This window comes from Passer domesticus, chromosome 6, assembly GCF_036417665.1.
Source record: "Passer domesticus isolate bPasDom1 chromosome 6, bPasDom1.hap1, whole genome shotgun sequence".
NCBI classification, from domain to species: domain Eukaryota; kingdom Metazoa; phylum Chordata; class Aves; order Passeriformes; family Passeridae; genus Passer; species Passer domesticus.
The window spans coordinates 10,317,289-10,338,497 of NC_087479.1; the positions used below are offsets into that span (position 1 = coordinate 10,317,289).

The following is a 21,209-nucleotide window of genomic DNA, read 5'->3' on the forward strand; positions in this document are numbered from 1 at the left end:
GAAGTTCTGTCTTCATTTTTTATTAATGATACAACACCCTGGATGTGTCAAAAAAATATGAGAATACATTTCCTGGTGGGGAGCTCCAACCTTGCAGAGTCAGGCAGTGCAGCTGGGCTGTCATTTGCTTCTTGGAATTTCATTTCCTAATCAACACATCCATGAAATGACTGTATTTTCAAAGCTTAGTTTCCAGAGCTGCTGTGATCAAAGAATGGGGAGGTGGGGGAAAAGCAGGGAGGGGGAACCTGCCATCCCCACCAGCACCCCAGCACAGAGAAATTACCTGTCTGAGAAAGCCTAAACAAAGGATGGTTTAAGGTCCTGACCAGGCTTTAATGTTTCAGAGCCAAACAAGACAATTGGGATGCAGAGACACAACTTCCATCATATTCCTGCTTTGGTGAAAAAAAAATAAAAATTACTTCTCAGAAATGTGGGGACCACTTGAGATTTGCAGGATCTGGCTGTTTCCTTCTGGGGCAGGAGTGTGATGGAGAGCCCTGTAGCAGAGGGGAGGGGCTGCAGGGACCCTCCTGAGCCACCCTGTGCTGCTGAGGGTGCCACCAGTCCCTGTCCCTGCAAGCAGCATCCATCACCCAGGCCCAGGATCATACCCCACCCCCCTTTTTCCTGCTTTTGTCCTGCTGGTCCCTTGGAGAGCCTTGTGGCCACCCAGCCTTTCTGTGACTATCTGACATTACAATTGTCAAGCAAGAGGAGCTCAAACACATTAAAATTGCCCCAGTCTAACCCAGGCAATCAGGTTTTTGCTTCTCTGACACCTGCAAGGTCATAAATTCACTTTTCTGGCAGTCACCTTAAAGCTCTCCCACGAGGAGCCTATGCTTGTCTTTGAAGAATTTAGGAAGACTGGGAAAAAATAATTCTGTAAAAACACACAGACTCCTCTGGTGTCTTTATGTATCAGGAAAAGTGGATGTGCACTCACTGATGATTTGCAGATGATTTTTGGAGAGTAGCTTTGTTTATCCTTTCACCCTGCCTGGCAGAGCTACATGGATGCAGCCAGATGCCAACAGCAAGATTTTGGACAGCTCAGCCTCCACTAACCCATTCCACCACCCTGCACCACCTCCCTCACTGCCCAAGCAAAGCCAAGATGCTCAACCCTGCTTCCCAGGACCAGCTTGAGGCAGGATCATGTGGGGAGCTCTCTCTTCCTGCACTGCTGATACTCTTGGATGTTGTGCTTTTCATTTCAGTTTTGCTGTGAGCAACATGATCACAGAAAAATAACATCAGACCAAAATGAAGAAAAAGAAACATATTTTCAGATTCCCCCCCATTGGACCACTGAGCAGGAGCTGGATGGTGTTGCCATCAGTTTTATTTTCTCTGTGGCTCCCTGCAGCTCTGGGTGTGTCCATGCTAACACAGCTCTTCAGAGGTGTTTAATTACAGCATCCTGGGTACCAGAAATGCAGATGAAGAGGAGGCTACGGAGCTGCACGGTGCTGCATGGTGAGTCACTGCTCGCGAGAGAGGGCACCATCTCCTTCCCAGCACACATCCTATGCTGGAGGATGAAATCTGAACAGCCAAGATCATCAGCAGGGCAGGGCAGGCATCCATGCAGGCAAAGCAGCAACTGGCTGTGTGTGCAGGATCTCCTCACACGACATTTGGGTGAGTGCAGCTGGCAAAATGGCTCATCAGAAGACATGTTACTGGGAATGAGTCAGGTAACACACAGATGTGGAGATGAGGTGGTTTGTTCCTGCAGGTAAAAGTGCTGCTGAGAGTCAGCAGGCTGCATGTGGCCTGAATATTTCCTTCAGTGATGCCAAAGGCATCACTTTGCCCTCAAAGCATGTGCATTGAGATTACATGGACCAAGATTTTACGAGTATCCTGATGACACAGGTTGGAGAATATAAAAAAGAAGCTCTCTCTGACTGTGACATGGATGTACCCATATGTGTGATGGAGAGACAGCTGAAGCCGTCTCTCCCTCTCTCTCTCTCTCACAAATATTTTCTTGACAGTACTTTCAATAAAGCATCATTTTCACTACCCTCATGCCCTTCCCCATCACACGGCTCCCCATTGTTTCCTTCCGGAGACATCTCCCTGACTGCAATGACCGAGCTACCCTAGGGCAGAGGGTGACAAGGCAGCCACTGTGTCATCTCCCTGTGCCAAGGCTCTGCACACCTCTTGGGGCCCTGCAGCAGCTGCGACCCAGCAGGGGCAGCTGCGGGGCCGGGAACCCCCTTTCCATCCAACACGAGAATTTTGCACTTATCCCCCAAAAGCGTGCATCAGGCAACATGAGCTCAGTGGTGTTGGGAGGGAGAGGTCCAACCCTGGTATATCTGTAGCCAGACAAAATTCAGGAGGGTGACAATTGGAAGGAGGAGGATTTTTGGGGTGGTTTCCCTTTTTTTTCCTCATGTTTTTATTTTATTTTGTCCCTTGTTTTTATTTTTGGGGTTTTTGTTTGTTTGTTTTTGGTTCGGTTTATATTTTCATTTCTCTTTTCTCCTTTCATCCCCCCCGGTCTGTCCCCGCCTCAGGGCCGCTCTGGGCCGGCGCGCGGGCGCCCCCTGGCGGACGCTTCGCTTCGGGCGGCGCGGGGCGGGGCCGGGGCTGAGGGGGTCCCTGGTCCGTGTCCGCAGCCCCCATCCCCGGGATCCCCCATCCCCGGGATCCCCCATCCCTGGACCCCCCATCCCCGGGATCCCGCACTCCCGGCACCCCGCATTCCCGGCACTCCGCATTCCGGGCACCCCGCATTGCCTCGCCACTCCCCGCAGGCGTGCCAGTGCCCGGCCCCAGCTCCCGCAGCCCGATCCCTCATTCCCCGCCACGATCTCGGCCACGACCCACGATCCCTGTGCCCCACTCAGCCCTGCCCCGGCGATAGTGGCGCCTGGTCGGGGTCACAGGTGGCACCCCGGCCTTGTGGCGGGTCAAAAAGTGCCCCTGTGCCCTCCGCATGCTGCCTGCCTGCCTGGGCTGTGTCCCAGCACGGCGCTGAGGGGCCGTGCATGTGCTACGGTGATGGGGGAGCAAGGTCAGTCCTGGCAGGGATCCCTCCTGCAGCCTGGGGACATTCCTGAGGACGTTCCTGGGTCTTTGTCACTGCCATGAAACAGAATTTCTGGAGGAAAAGTAGGTCACAGAAAATTCCCAGCACTGGTGGCTTCTGTGACGCCTAAGTGCCTCCTCAGGGCATGGCCCATGATATGAGCCCTCTGACAGCTACAGGCACCTCCATTATAAACTCCAAATCCACCACTGCTGACCAGCCCTAGACCAGGGCACAGGCTGTTTGACCCCACAGCAGAGCAACCCCATGGAGCAGGAAAGGCAGGAGACCTCCCTTCCCATTGCTCCTTGAAGGTTATCAGGTCAGGCGCTGAACAGTGCCTGGCCTCTTTGCCCAGAGCTGAGAATGGGTTCATGGGAAAGGGAAAAGACAGGAAGGAGCCTGTCATCCCCCATCACCTCTGGCCTTCCGTGTGCAGGGCAGGTTGGGTCATGAGTGCACCCGCTCCTTCCCCGTCCTGCACACATCTGCAGGTTTTCCTGCAGAACAGGTTTTCTGGTATTAGCGATACCACTGCTTCTTTCTGTTTGCCAGTCCCACCCCACAGTGCTGAGGTAAAAAAAAAAAAAAAAAGAACAAAGGCAGACACAGTATCATAAAAGACTGTAAAAATAAAAAGAAGAAACTGCAGCAGTCAGTGCCTTGCATTAGTGAAGCTCCGCAGCTCCTCAGTGCACATCCCTGAACGCCCCCAGAAAGGCTCTCACAACAGACAGGTACCTGCGCTCCCACTTTTCCTCCCACCAGGAACACTCAGTTCCCCTTCAGTGATTCAGATAAAACCACCTCCTTGCCCAGGAAAAGCCTTTTGGTGTTATAAACAGGAAGGCCTCACTGAGGCCACAATCAATCCTCGCCACCCACACACCGCAGCCACCTTCACTTCCTGGCTTCCCTCTCAGTGACCCGGACCAGGATGCAGCCAGCCATGCCTGTGCTGCTGAGCCTGGCTTCCCTGTGTCTCTCTCCCAGCCCACATGTTCCTGTCCTCTCCCAGGAGCAGGTCTGGAGCAGATGTTTCACCCAGGCACACAAACCTGGCCATGCAAAACTGTGAGCACCCTCAGGTCCCCACAAGTGAGGAGGTTCAGGGAGGCTGGTTACCCACTGCACAGCTCTCAGACTCCAGGAACACCTCTTGCTTCCCAGGGCATTTTTTTTCCTCGAGTCAAATGTATTGCTCCTGTCTTCTTGGTAGGATTGACTAGGAGCTGATTAGCACTCATCACCCCTCCATCTCCTTAATTTTTAGTCAGCATGAGGAGTGCACTGTTGATTATTTTTCTCTATAAAAGTCTGCTTTTTATGTTGGGGTTTTTTCATCCCTGGACTCACCTTCAGCAAGCTGTGCTACTTGATAAAACTTTGGCTACTTCATTGACTGCAGGGTGAAGGTGTTGTTCTTCAGTGACCTCTGTTGGGTAGGCTCCAACCTGCTTTCCTCACAGGGAGGTTTTCCCCTCCCTGTTTCTGTACTGCTCCACCTAAGCAGGGGTTTTGATCTTTGATGTGTCCCTGACAGCAGCCTGGGTGGCTGCAGCTACCACATCATTCCTCTTGTCTAAACTGTTTCTTGGGATTTTGATGAAGTCCACCAATAGTGAAGTTTTTCTTTTTTTTTTTTCTTTTTTTTTTTTTTTCCTTAAAATTTTCCTTTCTGCATTCTGGACCTTTTATAGGCATCTTTCAGCAGAATAAATCAAAATTAAATCTAGATAATTCTGTTCATGGAGAAGGTATGGAGAATGCAAACTCCTTTATTAAATGTGAGCTGATAAATAAGAATTTAAAAGATATTATTTAAAATCCCATTACTTCCACACAGAACAGTGTTTTTCTGTCATTGGAGCTGTGCAAAAATTTTGCCTGAGTGTGTTTGCCCACCATTCACAACCACCCCAAGTTCCACAGCACACCCAGCTGGAACCACCAGCTCCTCTGGCTTGTGATACAGAATGTGAGCACAGGCTGAAGGAACAAATGAGGCAGGAGATGGTGGCTTTTAAATCCAGTTTTCCCTACCCCAGAGACCACCCTCAGTCTTTTAATTTGGTATTTTACTTCTTTATTTAGTATTTTATTTGTTTAGTCTTTTCCCATGTGAACGACTCTGTTCACAATTTGTATACCTGTGACTTTGTCCGTAAGAGTGATAATTGGTTAATAAATAATTTATTAACAACTCCCTGACAAGACAGGGATAGGATTCTCCTGGGGAAGTATACTTTCCTCATGTTTCTTTTAAAGATGTCAGATCTCTACCTTAATTGCACAGAATCAAAGCCAAACTCCATTGACGTCAATGCACTTACTTGGGTTTTATTAATATCAGATAAATATAAAAAACAGTATTGAGCACAAATTCACAGAGAATAATAAAACACCCACACAAACCTCCAGTTGAGTTGTTCCTGGTGCTGCTACTTCCCTCATTTGGAATGTATGGCTGTAGTGCCTGTGACTGTGCTGACACCGGAGCACTCCTTTGAATCATCTCTTCTCCCCTTGAGAAAATAATGTGCAGAAAATGCCTCTAACACCACGGTAATGGGGTGAGATTAGCACCAGAATAAACAGCTCCAGACTCAGAAAATATCAGGGATCTGGGAGCAGGAGTAGGCTCTGCAACCCCTTTGCCCTCCTTGCAGGTGCAGGACTGCCTGTGCTCAAGCTCCAGTGTGGTGCAGCTGCGTAACCTTGGAGCTGGGTGACGTGGCAGGACCTGCGTGACGAAGTCCTGAGAGCAAACATCTGGGGCCAAGGCAGCTGGGCACGGGAGCAGGGGCCCTTGTGAAGCCTGTGCAGCCCCGTGGGCAGGTCTGTGCCCAGCCTGTGCCTTGCTGGTCCCAGCCTTACCGTACTGACCTGGCTGCCTGGCTTCACTCCAAACCTGTCCTGTCCTAGCTGATCTCTCAGCCAGCACTGGAAACTAATGCCATCTCACCCACAGGACACCCAGGACTGAATTTAGCCACAACAAGTTACCTTAAAGAGCCCTAACTATTGAGTAAGCAATGACTTGGAAGCACATGCAAATAGAAAAACTGATGTGCAGAAAAGACGGTTTAGCACTCATTTGTTTTCCCTGACACTAATTACAACAGGAAGAAGAGCTCCCTCTGTTTGAGTGAATCTGTTTCTTAGGTTCCCAACCCAAACTATCAAGATGCTTTTTGATTTTGCTCTGAAAAACATTGAGGAGTTTTAGAATTTTACTGAATAAAAGCAGCATCACCATGCCCTTGATGATGTCAGCTGCAGTAGCTCTAAGGGAGCTGTGGAGATACCCTGCTGCTGGTCTGCACTAGGGAAGGAAGGGACATCCTGGGAAAGCTGCTTGTCAATGGCTCCAGAACATCTCCTCAGCAATTCCAGATCAAGAGACAGATTCTGACACCTCTGTGGCAGCAAGATGATAATTTACAAAATGAAAACGCCAGCAGCCTGCCAAGCTTGTAAGTAAGCCCAACAGCTCCAACAACTTTATAAACCTTAAGCTGGAATTTAACCACGCAGTGTTTCACAGACAAGGCTTAAAAGAGCATAGTTTCATTGTTTTCAAGGAGTTCGGGTTTTGGGGGTTTTTTTGTCTCTATTTCTGGGTTTTCTGTTCCAGAACTTCACAGTTCAGTGGTGTTACTGAATGCTAAGGCGTCAATCCTCAGTAACAGGCCTCTGAGGCTCTGTGGGACTAATTAGCTTGGGAAGAAAATAGCTGCCAGAGTTTGGAAAGACTAATTTGGGGTCAGCTACTTTTGTTCCATTTCTCTTTGCCATGTCCAGTCCCTGCTTTTACTGGAGCCCAGAGGTCCTGTGATCTTTATTACAACTTTGTAGCAGCTCTTAGATTAAAGGACAGTTCATTACATATCACTACATTAACTACTTTTCGGAGGTGCCTCTCCTTTTCAAACAACAAGGTTCAGAACTTTCACAACTGGAAGACACCCATGTGCTAAGCATTATTTATCACCAACTTTTTAAACTCTGTGGTACATCTGGACAGCAATAAATCAACCGAGCTTTTTGACTAGGGTGGAGATCAGGATCTTTCCACAAGCTTCCTACCCCAAGGAACAGGGCAGATCTTAGGGGGGAGGAATGACAGCCTTGTGGTAATGCCTCAGGCAAGTGGCCTGGCCGAGGTGACCTCTGGGGGAGCACCACATCACAGGTCCACTGGCGAGGGAAGCCACTACCACAGCAAGGTAAAACAAAAGCATTGGACACATTTCTCTGCCTACTGCAATCCCTTCAAATCACTTTTCCCATCTTTACTCCTCACCTCACTACAAGCCTGAGCTGTGCACGCTCAGGAGCAAAGAGCACACTTTTATCTAACAGATGTCCAACCAGATCCAACTGAGGAGGCACTGGCCTCTAATGAGAACTCGTAGTTTTAATTGATAAAAGTAAAACCAGGCAATTTTATTTCTTATGTGCACAACAGTCAGAATTTCAAACCCTGCTTGAAGCTGCTGAGCCCCAAGCAGAGCTGGCAGCTGAGCAGCTCCTTGTCATGCTGGATGAAGAGAAACTGCTGCCAGAGGCTGCCAAACTGCAGCAAAGTTCCCAGTCTCAGGCTCCTGCAAGGAGATGAGGGTTTGAAAAGCTGAGGCTGATGGACCTGCCCAAGGGCAGTGCTCAAACTGAGCTTTTCTAGCAGAGACACAGCACCATGTGAGGGGAATCACCCAACACTGCTTCCTTCCCGGGTGCCAGAAGTCAAACTTGGAAGCCTGGAGCAGGTTTGATCTGAACTTCAAGTCGCCTTTTGAAGATGTACTTGTTATTTTAATCAGATAGCAGAGGCAATACATTCAAAGACTCATGAAACTTTTAAGTCAGACTTCCTTCCCTAAAGAAAGTCACACAACCAACACTCAATTTTTATGAGCTAGTGGAATCATCATTTAATAATCTGAGACAGAAACAGCAACATGAATGTGAAAACAGGGTCAGAAGTATAACTCAGCACCAGGAATTTCACAGTGGCAGCCTCACCTCTTTTAGAAGCCTCCACCATGACTGAAATTAGGGTACCACTTTGTGATACACTCACTCTGATCCACCTGTGGCCTACTACAGACAAGAACACTTCAATTCTCTACATACTCCCACCATGTTTTACAGCAACTCTACCATCCTATAGCTTTGGTATGACATTCCATCACTTCACTGCCCCTATCAAACACTTTTTGGGTCATTTATTTTCTAGTTTTCCTGCAGGAAGGAACAGGTATGTCTTGCTAATCTTTACCTCCTGGGGAAAAACCAAACACACCCAGAGATTTTGGTGGCAGACTGCAACTGCCACCAAGCCTGCTCTGAAATGGTACTTCATGGTGTCACCAGTCAGCAGCCAACACCACAAAAACCTGCTTCAGGCAGAAACCTTCTGGTCAAGAGAGTAACACGTATCAGGGTGTGCTCACAGCAGTTACACAAGGAGGCACATGCCTGCACCAGGAGGAACAGATGTCTTCCTGAGAGGGTACACAGGGATTAGTAATCCATCTTCCAGGTAAATGGGCATTTTGGAAATACAAACCTGGTTTAAACCCAATGGAGAACAGATTTTCTTTTAGACAAAATAAGCCAGGAATAAACCTGCCTCTAAATTTAAAACTGTAAGTTTGTCTTACAGCAATAAAAATCCACATAAAAGGGCATTTTGAAATGCTCCATGGCTTTATCCCATTGTGCTTGTGCTGTTCGCCACAGCTGCTAGTGCCCAGTGACTCACTGCCAGGGCCACATGCAACACAGGACACTGCAGAACAGAACTGCAGCTCAAGGCCCCCCTGCTGCAATCACTCACAGTCTTTGCTTTTGTCCAATTCCAAGTTCTGCCAGAACAACCTGACTGGAAAAAGCAGCTCACTGTGCACGGCAGCCTTGATCTCTCAAAACTTCTCATACTGAATCCAACAAAAAAACCCAAAACCCAAACCCACTCTCGCTTTTCCTGGCAGGCAGCTGTGAAGGGCAAAAAAACCCCCAATCTTAACGCCAGCCTGGCCAAAACCTGTCACACACCATGTCATACCAGGTTCCTGATTTTGATGGACCAGGTTTCAATTTATCCTGCTTCTAAAGGAATCAGATTCTTCAACATTGGTATTTAAGACAGCCACTTCCAGAGATAAGCAGGTGAACTTTGGGGACCTCTGTGCTCAGGGTGCCCCTCCCTCCCCAAATGAGGCTGGAGCTGGACACTGCTTGGCCTGTGCACAGCTGGACCCATGGTAACAGCCAAGCTCCTCAGGGCCAGCACACACCAACTGCAGCAGTACCAGCTCCTGCTGCTTTAATCCTGGAGTTGGAGCTCTTGAAAACCACAGGAAAGGAAAAAATCCAAGCCAAAACCCAACTCATGTATGATTAAAACAGAAGTTTCTTTTCTTAAAAAAAAAACAAGCTTTCAAAGATCAGGATACAGACAGCTGTTCTGCTTTAAGAAGCTGGCAGCTGCACAGTTAATTACCCAACACCTGCTTCTTGCCCAGGTTTCAAATCTCCACTGTTGGAACAGCATCTAGGTTAAGGTGGGGCTTTTTCTCTCATTCAAGAGATTGTCATTGTGTGATCAGCTTCGCAAATTTCATTGAGCTGTGTCAATACTTACTTGGAAAAGCAATAAGGGGGTTGAATCACAAATGAAGATTGACCAAAACCAAATCCTTTATTTCCACAACTGTATAAATGTGCTCCAAGTATGTGTCCAACACAAGTTAGAAAAACAAAATAGAACATGCCAGTTGCAAACTAGATCAGTTCACCGACGTGCTGACTCCTTGGTATTAGGCTTAGTTACACAAGACCAGTCACAGTAAAAAGATACATTTTAGAGTACAAAGTAGCAGGATGTTAAGCCATTTCAGCTTGTGCACATACAAGTCACACTTCTGGCAGAAAACGCAGAGAAGTTTGCATTACTATGCTGGAAGCTATTTTGCATCACTTTAAATGGCATCAATATCGATATCATCATCTTTATTGTTTGCAGGCTTCACAGTTTCAACTTTAGGTACACTGGCAGTTGTGGAGTACACCACCTGTGGAGACAAAACACATCCTTTAGTTACAGCACACACTACCACATTAAGCACTGGAGTAATTCCAACACTCAACCACCCAACCATCCTCCTGACCACGGCCATGGAAGCAGCAGCATCTCCTACTCAGGAGCAGAATAATACAATGGTGGGAGAACAACCAACCACTCCCTGTGTAAAAACACTCCCACAACCACAGCCAGCTGGAGTGTAACCAACAGATCTTACAGAGGCCTAAGCTGTGAGGAAGATGGTCAGTTAGTCTTCCACCAGGTTATCTGACAAACACACCCCCACTAACTCATCTACAACATGAGACACGATGCTTGATACCTCCTGTCAACCTTGCACTGCATGAGCTGCTACACTGCTGTCACTATAGAATGGTACAGTCTCGGGCTACCCAGGTGCAGTTGCATTACAGTGATCTCATGCAGAGATCTGACACCAATTAGCAACACTTAACAAAGCACTGCAAATGGAGTGTTCCTCTTGTTCCTGCACAGTAGTACCTCACGTAATCCATTTCAGAGTGCACCAGGACAAGGTTACAAGACTTAAGCATGCAGAAACAGTGCAGCCTTGGAGCTGCTGACAGTAAACGAGCCTTTCCTACCTCTATGTTTTCATCTTCATCCTCTTCTTCATTACCGGAAGATTCTTCTTCAGCTTCCTTCAGCCATTTAATAAATGGTTCTGCTTTGACACGGATTTCTTTGGCAAGTTCCTTTGAAACGTATTTCTTTGAGGCCTGAAAGACAGACACTTTGTGTGAACACTGAAGGAGTTTACACCAGATTGTACCCAAATACTGCCTAACTGGAAATCTTATCTCACCCACTGCCTTCCACAGCCCATTTTTGTGAAGGAGACTTCTTGCTGCACAAGCTACACCAGTATGGAGAAGCCAGATGCAACAGGCTACCTTCAGGTATTTAATTGCTACAATACATTACATACTGCCCATTACCTTTTCTGCCCAGCCAAGGATGACTTCTTCTTCCAGAAGATCTGCATCATACATTTCCTTCAAAATATGTGGTATTTTTGAAATAAGCTGAGACTGATGCATAGCTACCACACACTCGAAGCCATGGAGAAGGTACCTCTGAGCTTTCTTGTTGTTGTGGCAGAACTAGAATTGTGATAAAAGCAAAAATGATTGAATGAGCTTTTATACCCTCTCTCCAGACTGAATAGAGTGCAGAAGCAGCTCTACAAGATGGCAAAGTTTACAGTAATTCATACTATCTCTTCCAGCAGCTCCCCCCAGCTAAGGAGAAGATTAAAAATAAAACACTACAAAAAGTCCTTCCCCACAGTACTAAGCAACTGCTACAAAAAACTCCTAACAGTTGTCACAATGAGAGCAGAAGAGATGGCTTACACGAAGGAAGTGACGTCTGTATTTCCTGATTTGTTCACGAATCTTTTCGTCAAAAAGGACTTCAGTGAGCACAAGCGGGCCCATAGCCTTTACATCCAGTCTCTCTGCTTCTGCTACAATGTCTTTGTCAGAAGTATCGATGACACCTTCTTCCTTCTTTTTCTAGGGGAAACAGGCAGAGAAACGTTTTAATGCCACTTAAGGTCTGCATTAATACTGCTTGCAATCGCCCCTTCCCACTGCTGACAGAGCCAGTACTTCACAGAAGTACTTGGAGCAAGTTGCTTTTAGTTTCCTTACAAACATTCTGTACAATTACAGCTGAGTGATTACATCAAGCCAACAACCAGAGGATAGTTACCTTTACAAAATCAAATAGTAAGTTGACTCTCTCTTCTACAGTTCTTTCCAGGTCTTCACTAAGTGTGAGGTTCTTCGCATGGTCACTGATTTCATCCATTCTACGCCTCTGGGCTTCTTCTGTTGTGTCCTCACCCCAGTCATCATCATCCTCCTCCTCCTACAATACAAAACCATAACAAGACATCCACACAATATTACTGCAGGCTTGGTATTACATGTGGATAGAAATGATAGACTTGACAGCATCTTTATAAAACTACAGAAACGTTTATAGTGCAATTTGCAAGTCAAAGACCATTGAAAAAGTGCAAACATACGAAGTAAGTAATGGAAGCCAAACCTAATTCTATAGCCATCTGCAGGGCTACTGCAGTTCAACCTTCTACCTAGTACACAGAGACAATGCAGGTGCCTGAAAAGGAGTGATAAAGGATAGGCAGCTTTCACTTACAAGGAGCACAAATGCTGGTACTGATGAGCTGATAAAGATGCTATAGAGAAAAATCAGGGACCCTTCTATTCCAGCACTAAGTTCTGGATACAGTAAAGACTTCTAGGTGAAATGTTGACCAGCAAGGAAGGCCAGTGACTTCCGAGGTTTTAAATCTGAGCAACATACCACACACCCTTATCTCCCCACTTTCCCTTCTACTTACCACAACCTGTGGAGGAGTAATCTCCTCTGGTGGTGGGGGTGGAAGTGTCTCATTGCTGGACACAGAACCATTCTCTTTGTCCTTGCCTTTTCTGTTCTTCTTCTCCTTTTCTTTCTTTCCTGTACCAGTGTCACCACTTTCTGCAAGTGAATTTTAATGTTTTGTTCTATGAACTAGAGCAAACTACAAAGTCCCTGCACCTCTGCCAAATCCCCAAGTGGGTTTGGATGCTTTCATTAGTTGCAAGTTACGGGTAGTACCCATCCCCAAACACACTCAGGGAAGATGTACATTTGGTGGGGAAGCCCCCAGCTGCAGTCAAAGTCCTGTTTGTCACCAAGATTGTCCAAGTCTATATAACAGGTGACCTCACAAAGCAGAGACCCCTGGAATAGGTTAGACTTTTCTACTCTAGCAAGCTTAAATTGCAGCAGGCAACTAAATGCTTACTACAGAGTGTTGCTTGCACAGATTACAGTTTGTGTTTACTACAGTTTTTACTTCCTGCTCTGACATTTCATGCTGACCTAAAGGAATAACTGCCATGAGCTACTGCTATCTACCTTCCTTCCTTGTTAAGTTTTGTCCTGCACAGGCAAATCCAGCTTTTACAGAATAGCTCTACTTGGGAAGGACACATTCCAAGGAGGAAAGACATTACCAGCACAGCTCCTTCATCTTGATCCCCAAACACACTCTAGGAGTATGCTGGTGCCTTTTTACATTTCAATTAGATGTGAGCTATTGATTTTTCTACTTCCGTAATACCACTAACACAGAAGTTCTCTTTATCCCAAGAAGTAAGGAAAGGCACTTACCAGGTGGGTTTTTGAGAATGAACGTGCAGAGTTTATGGTTTGTGTCAAGCATGCCTCGATAGCCACAGGCTTTGCAAGAGTTACCTATAGTTTGTTTCTTAGGATTGACATGCTGTAAAGAGAACAACCACAAGTTAATTTACTACTTCCAGAACAACTGCATTAAAGCCCATTGTCTATGTTTTAAGCCAGAGGTTTAAATACTTTGTATCACTCTCTAAAGACAAAGTTTAGAAGTAGCAATTTATCCCAGAAGTTACGAACCGTTAGAGATGTAAAACCTTCCCAAAGCATGCAAGAATGTGTACTTCATTTTCTGTTCAGAGATACTGAAGTCTGTTAACTCTGCACTGCTTTCACCAATGTCTGACACAGTGTTTCCATCGTGTCATTGTTAATGCAGACAGAGCACTCACCAGATCAGTTTCAGGATTCTCACACTCAGGACAGAGAACAAATTTTTTAATGAATCCATCCAACATGTCTTGCAGCTTATTCGCCTCATGAGATCCATTGACAATGTAACGGTCATTCTTAACATCAAACTGGGTCTGTGCTCCCAGCTCACAACCAAAAAATTTGGTAGGATCTGTAAAGGAAGAATTATAGCCATTACCACATACACATCTTTGTTGTGATACTTAAACAGCAAATAAATAGGCTACTGATTCTGTCTATTATTTAACCCTGAGATAATCACATTTCTTTCTTACAAATCTTTAAGAGTACTAATGCTTTACTAGATAATTTACACTACCACTTCAAACAGAAAAGCAGTAAAAAATGCTGTGTCATTCCACAATGCTACTTACACGTTGGAGGCCGATTAAGCGCCTTTGCAACGTCAACCATGTTGACTATAACTGTCTTGATTCCATTTCCTTTGCCCTCCACCTAAAGAAGACAAATAATATTTTAAGGTTAAATGCTTGGAACAGAGAAACCCAGTGTGCATTTCCCATTTAACTACACCAAAATTCTGTTTTGAAGTGCATCTCCTCCCAAGACCTAATGTGCACTTAGTGTGGACTGAAGGAGCAGACCCCCTCCCTGCCCTGAGTGGCCAAGAGTTACCATGACCTCTCTCTCCCCTCCTGGGAGAACACTCCCTGCTTCCAGCTGCTGCTGAGGAAGTTACCTTGGCAATCAGACGGGGCATTTTGTAGCGATAGAACTGATCTGAAACACTGCGGTTGACGTTGACAGACATTTTGCCTTATTAGTAGCTTTATCAATAAGATGAAGAGATCTTTGATTGCAGTTTTTTGGTATCTTCTGTCTGGAGAAGACGGGATGACATAAACGACTGCAAGAGTTCTCGGTCTCTGACATGAAAAAATTTTCGCCACTGAGGCTGTAAGGTTCTTGCTTGTACGCTATGTTTCCCCAATACAGGTACCAGTGGCTGCGCAACAGCTCTGCAAGTGTTAACACACAAAAAAATTAAATTTAGCTTAACGTACATCAATCCACTCTTGCTATAAAGCTATATAAGGGATGATATCTAGGGTGAGAAAGAGGGAAAAGTACATTTGTTATGCTATGGCTTTCTTCAACCTATGGAACTAAAATCCATCCTTGACTTGTACCGCTAAGGAACTTTTCTTTAACTGCACCACAAAGCTTTCCACCCTCTCTTACCACCCTAAAACCACTGAACAGCTTACAAGTACTTTTTTATACAATTAACTCCAGCAGTTCTGGGATCACTAAGGAAGGGCACACTCTATTTATTATGCAGACCAGTGACTTGCACCATAAGGTCACGTGGCATGGTTTCAGGCTGAAGGGCACAGGAAATCAGGAGAAAGATTTAGAAATCCATTTCAAATTCCACATCATAGCATGAACCTATCACAAACTGAAGTCTGCCAAAATGTTGCAAAATACAAGATGAAGCAGCAGCAATCTGTAGCCCACCACAGTTTCTACATGGCTTACCAGTTTTTGGATCGGAGTGGAAAAAGAGTTGAAAATTACGTAATTCTCCCTCTCACTTATGGATTCTCATAGCAGCTTCTGTTGAGTTCTGACTTAACAATAAGCCTGATAAAGTCTGACAGAAGTTGCTTCACTGTAGAAAGCCTAGCAATGCAGAGGTACAGAGCAGTGCAGCAGCTTTTCCAGTTGATTTTTTCTTGGGGGAAAGGGAGGAGGGGGAGGAAGGGGAAGGAGGATGAATCCTATTATTAAAGTTGCCTTGAGCAGTATTTATATATTTAAATTAACACGTGCCCCTATAATCAGATCTAGGGAGTACTTAAGCCACAATTGGATGACTAAACAGGCAACCCTGACTACAGAGCACGGCTATTCTGACGCGTCATCATGTTGTTATCGTTAATGACAGAAGCGTTGACACATTAAAAAAGCCTTCTTAGCATTTATGTGGAAGAGCGTGCCTATGGTGCAACACGATCCGAGTCCCTCCGGTCAGGTTTAGAACTTCTTTACACAGTAAGAATATAAATCTCTACGTGCCTTGTGTTCTACATTAGCCCTGATACAATTTTACCCTTCCTCAGCAAAAAGCACACCGCGGACTCCGTTTAAAACACACCATTTCCATCCCCAGGATGTCTAAAAAGATCCACCGCGTAACCTGACCACGTGTTTGAACAAATGCTGAAGAAGCAGTTCCCTCGGTGACCTCGTTCCCAGAAGGAGCGTACCGTTCTTCCCTCCTTCCAGAGCGCAGCATTTGTCTGCTGCGGGCTGAAGCTCCCTCTCCTGGTCCCCACGACACCTCATCCCAAGCACCACCCCCCCCACACGCCGCACACGGAGGAAAGAGCGGGAAGGCACACCGACTCCCTGCCGCACAGCGCCGCGTCCCCGCCCCGCTCGCGGTGAGTCATAAATGCAGCAATTAAGCACTGAGTCAGCGCCGGGAGCCACGGGGGAGTCACCCCCGGCCGCGCATGCGCCGCGCCGCGGCACGGGGGAGCTCCGCCGCCCCCCCCCAGCCCGGGCCGGCCCCCGAGGGTCCCCCGGGGCCGCCCCTCGGGAGCGGGGCCGAGCGCCCCCCGCCGCGGCCGGGGGGAACTGCGCCGCTGCCCGCTCCGCCGGAGCGCGGGAGGCGCGGCCCCGCCGCCGCCATCTTGTCTCCTCGCATGGCGGCGGCGAAATGCAAATAAATAAATAATTAAGAAAAATAAAGCCTCACCCCCCCCCCCAAAAAAGCAAATAATAACCCCACAGCTGAAGGTCTACTGCTTTTAGAGTTGAATTTTGTAGTGCGTTTTTACGTTGTTCGTTCCCCCGGCCCCCTCCCCCGCCCCGCATTGCTTCTCTTCCCCCTCCCGTCAAAGTCCCGGACGATTCGTTACACAAAACCCCTGCAAATATCCACCGTTCACCGACGGCCTGAGGCCCCGGCCCAGCACAAACCGCCCGCCCGCCCGTCCCCCCCCACCTCCACCGCCCTCACCCGCCCTAGCTCACTAATAGCACTCACCGTTTTCGTCCAATAAAGACATAAACCCAACGCTGCTCGCCCCGGGCTGCGACGAAGCCGATTGTGAGAGGAGAACAGGGCCGAGGGGGCGCTTATATCCAGACGGAGAGGGAGGCGGAGGCGGACGCCGCAGCCTCCGGGTCCCGGCGTCCTGGGGCGGGCGGTATCACCAGGGAGAGCGGTGCCGGGCTATCTGCGGGCAAGACACAATCAGGAGCATCGTTAGCGGCGGCACCTGTGAGGGAGAGGGAAGAGGAGGGGGGAAGAAGAGGGAAGGGGGGAGGGAGAGGCGGCGAGAGGCGCGCAGGAGGGGCCGGCGGACGGGACCCGGCAATGGCTGCCCCGTACTCACCTCTAGAATGTTCTCGCTCCGACTGAACAACGCCAGAGCTGGGATCAATCAGCCAGCGGTGCGCCCCGCCCCCCACCATCGCCATTGGCTCACCGCTCGCCTCGCAGCGAAGCTATTGGCTAAAACCCCGCCGCTCCCCTCGTCTATTGGTCAAAGCTGCTATCAATCAAAGCTTTGCCTCCCTCCCCCCGTGCCCTCCCCCTCGCCAGTGCCCCAAAGGACATCGCGTCTACAGCGACCGAGTCTCGCGAGAGAGCGCGGGGCGGGGGGGCCGAGGCCGGGCCGGTGCTGAGGGGTTCCTGGAGGCTGAGGGGGCTGAGGGGGATCCTGGAGGCTGAGGGGGCTCCCAGCTTCCCCCCGCCCCTCCGTCCTGCCCGGTGTGCCCAGACTCTGCCCCGGGGGTGGGGGCGAGCTACTCCCTGGAGGGCAGTGACCCAGTGCTTGACGTCTCAGCAACTATGTTACAAGTAATAATACAAAGAATTTAAAGCAATTAAGTTGCTGAATAAGTTGTGTTTTTCCTGCACAGCCGGCTTTCGGGGTGTGGGGAAGAGCCTGTTATTTAACTCCGGTGTCACAAAGGCTCGGCGTTGGGCGGCTCTGGGTGCCCGGGCTGCCTTACAAAGGATGACACAAGTGTCGTATGCATGCACTCTGTTCTTAGTGGAAAATGTTGCCAGCCCTATGCAGCTGAATTGGGACCCTGAATGAAATGCATGTCTGGATTTATTTTCACGTAAAAAGCAGGAAACTTGCCTCCTTTCTTCCCTGTTTCTTGTTCTTTCCCATCTTCCATCTGCACTCCTCCAGTATCAGAGGAGTTATATGCTTTGGATATTTTAGAGTGTCAATAATATTCGAGTGGCAAAGAATTTTTTCCTGACTCTGTGAATTGAGTGGGCACCCAGCTCTGTTACCCCTATAAACTCCGCAGCAGAGCAAAGCTCCTCAGCTCCTGTCACTGTCTTACTGAGTAATGTTGTAAAGCTTCTTGATGGCTCTGTGGGAGTACAGAGGAAAAGAGAGCGAACGACAATAAAACTAGTAGTGACATTAAATGATGTTACATACTCTAAATCTCTTCCTGCCTGAATAAGTTTTGATGTGTAGTTTTCCTGCCTGGCTTTGATACCACATTGGTGTGGTCAAAGGAGACATCCCTCCTGTTGAACCTTGAAGTACATATTCAACACTTTTGGTCTGATATGCAGAAGAACTGCACACAGGAAGGTGGCTGATAAAAGATGTTTTCTTAGAAGTCAGGGAAGCAGGACTACTTCCACTTCCAGCAGCACACAGTGACAATAAAAAAGCTTGTTTCCTCAGCTGGAGCAACCAGAGAAAAATGTGCACATCTTTCCATCAAAGCCCTCATTGTGGCAGCTGCCCTTGCTACATGTCTCCTTTCAGTATGTGGAATAGCTGGTCATTCCAGCCAGGACAATGTCCTGTAAAGCATCATGGAATGGTTTGGGTTGGAAGGGACCTTAAGGATCATCTAGCTCTAACCCCTCACCATGGGCAGGGACACCTTCCACCAGATCAGCCACATCCAACCTGGCCTTGGACACTCCCAGGGATGGAGGGTCCATCATGTAAGTTTGTCTTGGACTTCACTATCAGCATTTGAAAAAGGTAAAAATTCTTCAGGATATGTTAAATGTCTCCTTGATAAATGCACAGCAACACTTTCTGAAATGAGAGAGTATGTCAGGGCAAAATAAGGAAGCATCTCCAAAGTATGTGAGGCTTGGCAGTTACCATGAGGGGAAAAAAGTCATAAAAAAGTGTGAGGCAAGAAAAGCGCAGCAGAAAATGCTTTGCTGTGAAACTATGTGGCACATATAACTTGCTAAATGCCTCCTGTCTGTGGCTTTGGCTCGGTATTACAACACCTAGGGGGTTAATAAATTACAAGTGTTAAAGTATACTGTTGCCAACTACTTAGTGAGCTGCTGGGAAAGAGACCCTGGCTTTGGTAGTTTGACATTATGAATGATTCTGAACTCTTACAATTAATAGCATAAAGAAAGATAGTTTTTAAATATAGTCTATAAATGGACAGAAGTTAAAGAGGTACCTTTTAAGATGGTGTTTGTTCTGCAAAAAGCAGGTCTCATCCAGGTGAAGTTACATGACATTCTCCTGGATTATGCAAATCAGAGGAAAATTGTGGATTATTGACTTCATGGTGCCTAGTTGTTGATTTTTTTTCCTCAGTAGAAAATTCCTAAACATTAAATGTTGGATTCTGAATATTTTTTACTGAATCTGAATATTTACTGTTTGTTCATTTTAATATTTCATGGTATGGACAAGACAGAAAAATATTTTCTCTTCTCCCCCTTTAAAATGTCACAGTTTCATGAATCCTGAAGTTCATAGTTCACATTGCTTGTGCGACCTTCAAAATACACACTGCTTGTGTACTTTGCATTTTATTGACAGAAACTCTGCAGGTTTTATACATAATTTTGTAGATACGACATTTTAAACTACATTAGTAAGTCAGATTTTGCAAATGGCTTAATGTCTAAGAATAGAAAATTTTCCACAGTTGAATTTAGAGTGCAATTCCTTATCACAGAAATGTATTATTATTGCTGAGTTCAGCCTTGAACAAACCAAGTTTGTTCCATGTTGCCTTAGCTGGTTTTCATTAGAAATAACCAGGAGTCAATGACTGTGACAACGCAGCAAAATCAAAGCTCTGTTGAAATTCTTAACATATTTCAAATCTTCAGAATTAGGTTTGTAATCTGAACAGTTACAATGTGTCCTTTTAATCCCTGATTGCCAACTTGATGTCCTTCCGTGGTTTATTCAGAGAGTTTGTCCTCCCTCAGTGGTGCGGCTGGCTGCAAACACAACCCTAATCCAGCGCCCTCCTGGTAACCTTGGCCTTGAAGAATGTTTTGTCTCTGCTGTGTTTTCTCCCAGTGGCTGGGTCAGAGCTCCTCTTTCCTCCAGTGCAGGCAGGAACATTAGCACCTGAGTAAGGGATTCCTCCTCGTGCCATCTTCACGGCTTTGGCTGTAATTTCAGGAGATGGTAGGAGGGCCAAGCTTATCTATAGTTACGTGGAATAGCAATAGCCTTTCTTCCTCCTATCTTGGCAATGTGTAGAGAAAGTTTAATTATTTACCTGTCAGGTTGGAATAGGTAACCTTTAGGGAAGTGTGGGTCCGAAATCCATCGGGATTGACACTAGACATTGATCAGTCACAAGGGCAGAGGTTAATTCTGGTTTTGCTGTTCAGGAGCTGCAGAGTCATTTCTGCCTGGCACCTCACTGGTCATCTTGGGGAGGTTCACTTTGTGAAATGCTTTTCTTTCCATGCTCTGTAGCACCATCATTCCTGTTAGCTATTTTTAGTAGCTCAGGAATTCGTAAACAGAGAAAAACATGAGAGCAAGTGTGTGATGTTAGACACACATATAGCCATTATTTATGGCAGTTACTTTTGTTGCTTCTATTACTATGCAGAAATGCTAAAATCTCCCAGCTAGTGTTTGGGTCTGAGCGCTCTGAAAGGGTTCAGTGTCAGCTGACAGCATGAGCTCTGCCTCAGATCTGGTCTGGTCCCCAGTGAGGTTCCCTGTACCCTCCCTCTTTCTCTTCCAGTGTATATCTGCCTGTACAAGGGAGTCACCACAGCAAGGAGAGACAAACAGCTTCTTTGCACAATACAAACTAGTGTTTGATAGCAGTGAAGCCCCTGCCTTGAAAAGCTGTCTTTTCTCTGTGTGTCTCAGCAGTAAGTGGAAATGCTGGTGATAGGAATCAGGGAAGCCAGGCTTTCTCAGTTTGTCTAGGTAGCAGCTTTGGCTATGGGCCTAACTGGCAACCACTACCATTAGCTGCAGTTGCATGCCTGTGGTGGGCAAATCTGCCTGCTACATTTATATGGTTGCTGAAAGAAGTGGATGTGGAAGATAAGGAGTCTCTGGGAATGCAGCTTCCAGCTGAGAACATGCTGTCAAAGCTACCTGCCCGTTCACAATGCCCATTAGTAACCACTACATTTACATTTCCCTGCTT

At 46.9% G+C, this 21,209-nt stretch overlaps 2 protein-coding genes and 1 non-coding gene across 6 annotated transcripts in view; 1 reads left to right on the forward strand and 2 right to left on the reverse strand.

Moving 5' to 3' along the window:
- Positions 1 to 9,736: 9,736 nt before the first annotated feature.
- EIF5 (eukaryotic translation initiation factor 5) lies at positions 9,737 to 17,367 on the reverse strand. 2 transcript variants are annotated; one of them, XM_064423261.1, is made up of 12 exons: positions 17,168 to 17,367; positions 16,816 to 17,008; positions 14,497 to 14,776; positions 14,171 to 14,252; positions 13,775 to 13,947; positions 13,359 to 13,470; positions 12,541 to 12,680; positions 11,883 to 12,041; positions 11,522 to 11,683; positions 11,105 to 11,269; positions 10,751 to 10,885; positions 9,737 to 10,134 (listed from the first exon to the last, which is right to left on the reverse strand). In XM_064423261.1, exons 3-12 carry the CDS (start codon positions 14,566 to 14,568, stop codon positions 10,042 to 10,044), a joined length of 1,293 nt encoding a protein of 430 aa, XP_064279331.1. In that variant the 5' UTR covers positions 14,569 to 14,776; positions 16,816 to 17,008; positions 17,168 to 17,367; the 3' UTR covers positions 9,737 to 10,041. The 2 variants fall into 2 exon arrangements, with proteins under 2 accessions (XP_064279331.1, XP_064279332.1); XM_064423262.1 differs by lacking the exons at positions 16,816 to 17,008; positions 17,168 to 17,367 and adding an exon at positions 15,300 to 15,495.
- On the reverse strand, positions 12,882 to 13,005 carry LOC135304052 (small nucleolar RNA SNORA28). The gene has a single exon (XR_010365488.1). It is a non-coding gene; the product is annotated as a small nucleolar RNA SNORA28 (small nucleolar RNA).
- A 164-nt stretch (positions 17,368 to 17,531) lies between the features above and the next one.
- Positions 17,532 to 21,209, forward strand: part of LOC135302599 (exocyst complex component 3-like protein 2) — a 48,582-nt gene continuing 44,904 nt past the window's right edge. The window contains exon 1 of one of the 3 annotated variants that reach the window (XM_064423267.1): positions 17,532 to 17,634. The gene's annotated coding sequence lies outside the window, so the exon portion shown is untranslated. Of the gene's footprint in view, positions 18,803 to 21,209 lie in introns of all 3 variants that reach the window. The other 2 variants (XM_064423263.1, XM_064423264.1) reach the window with 2 other exon arrangements.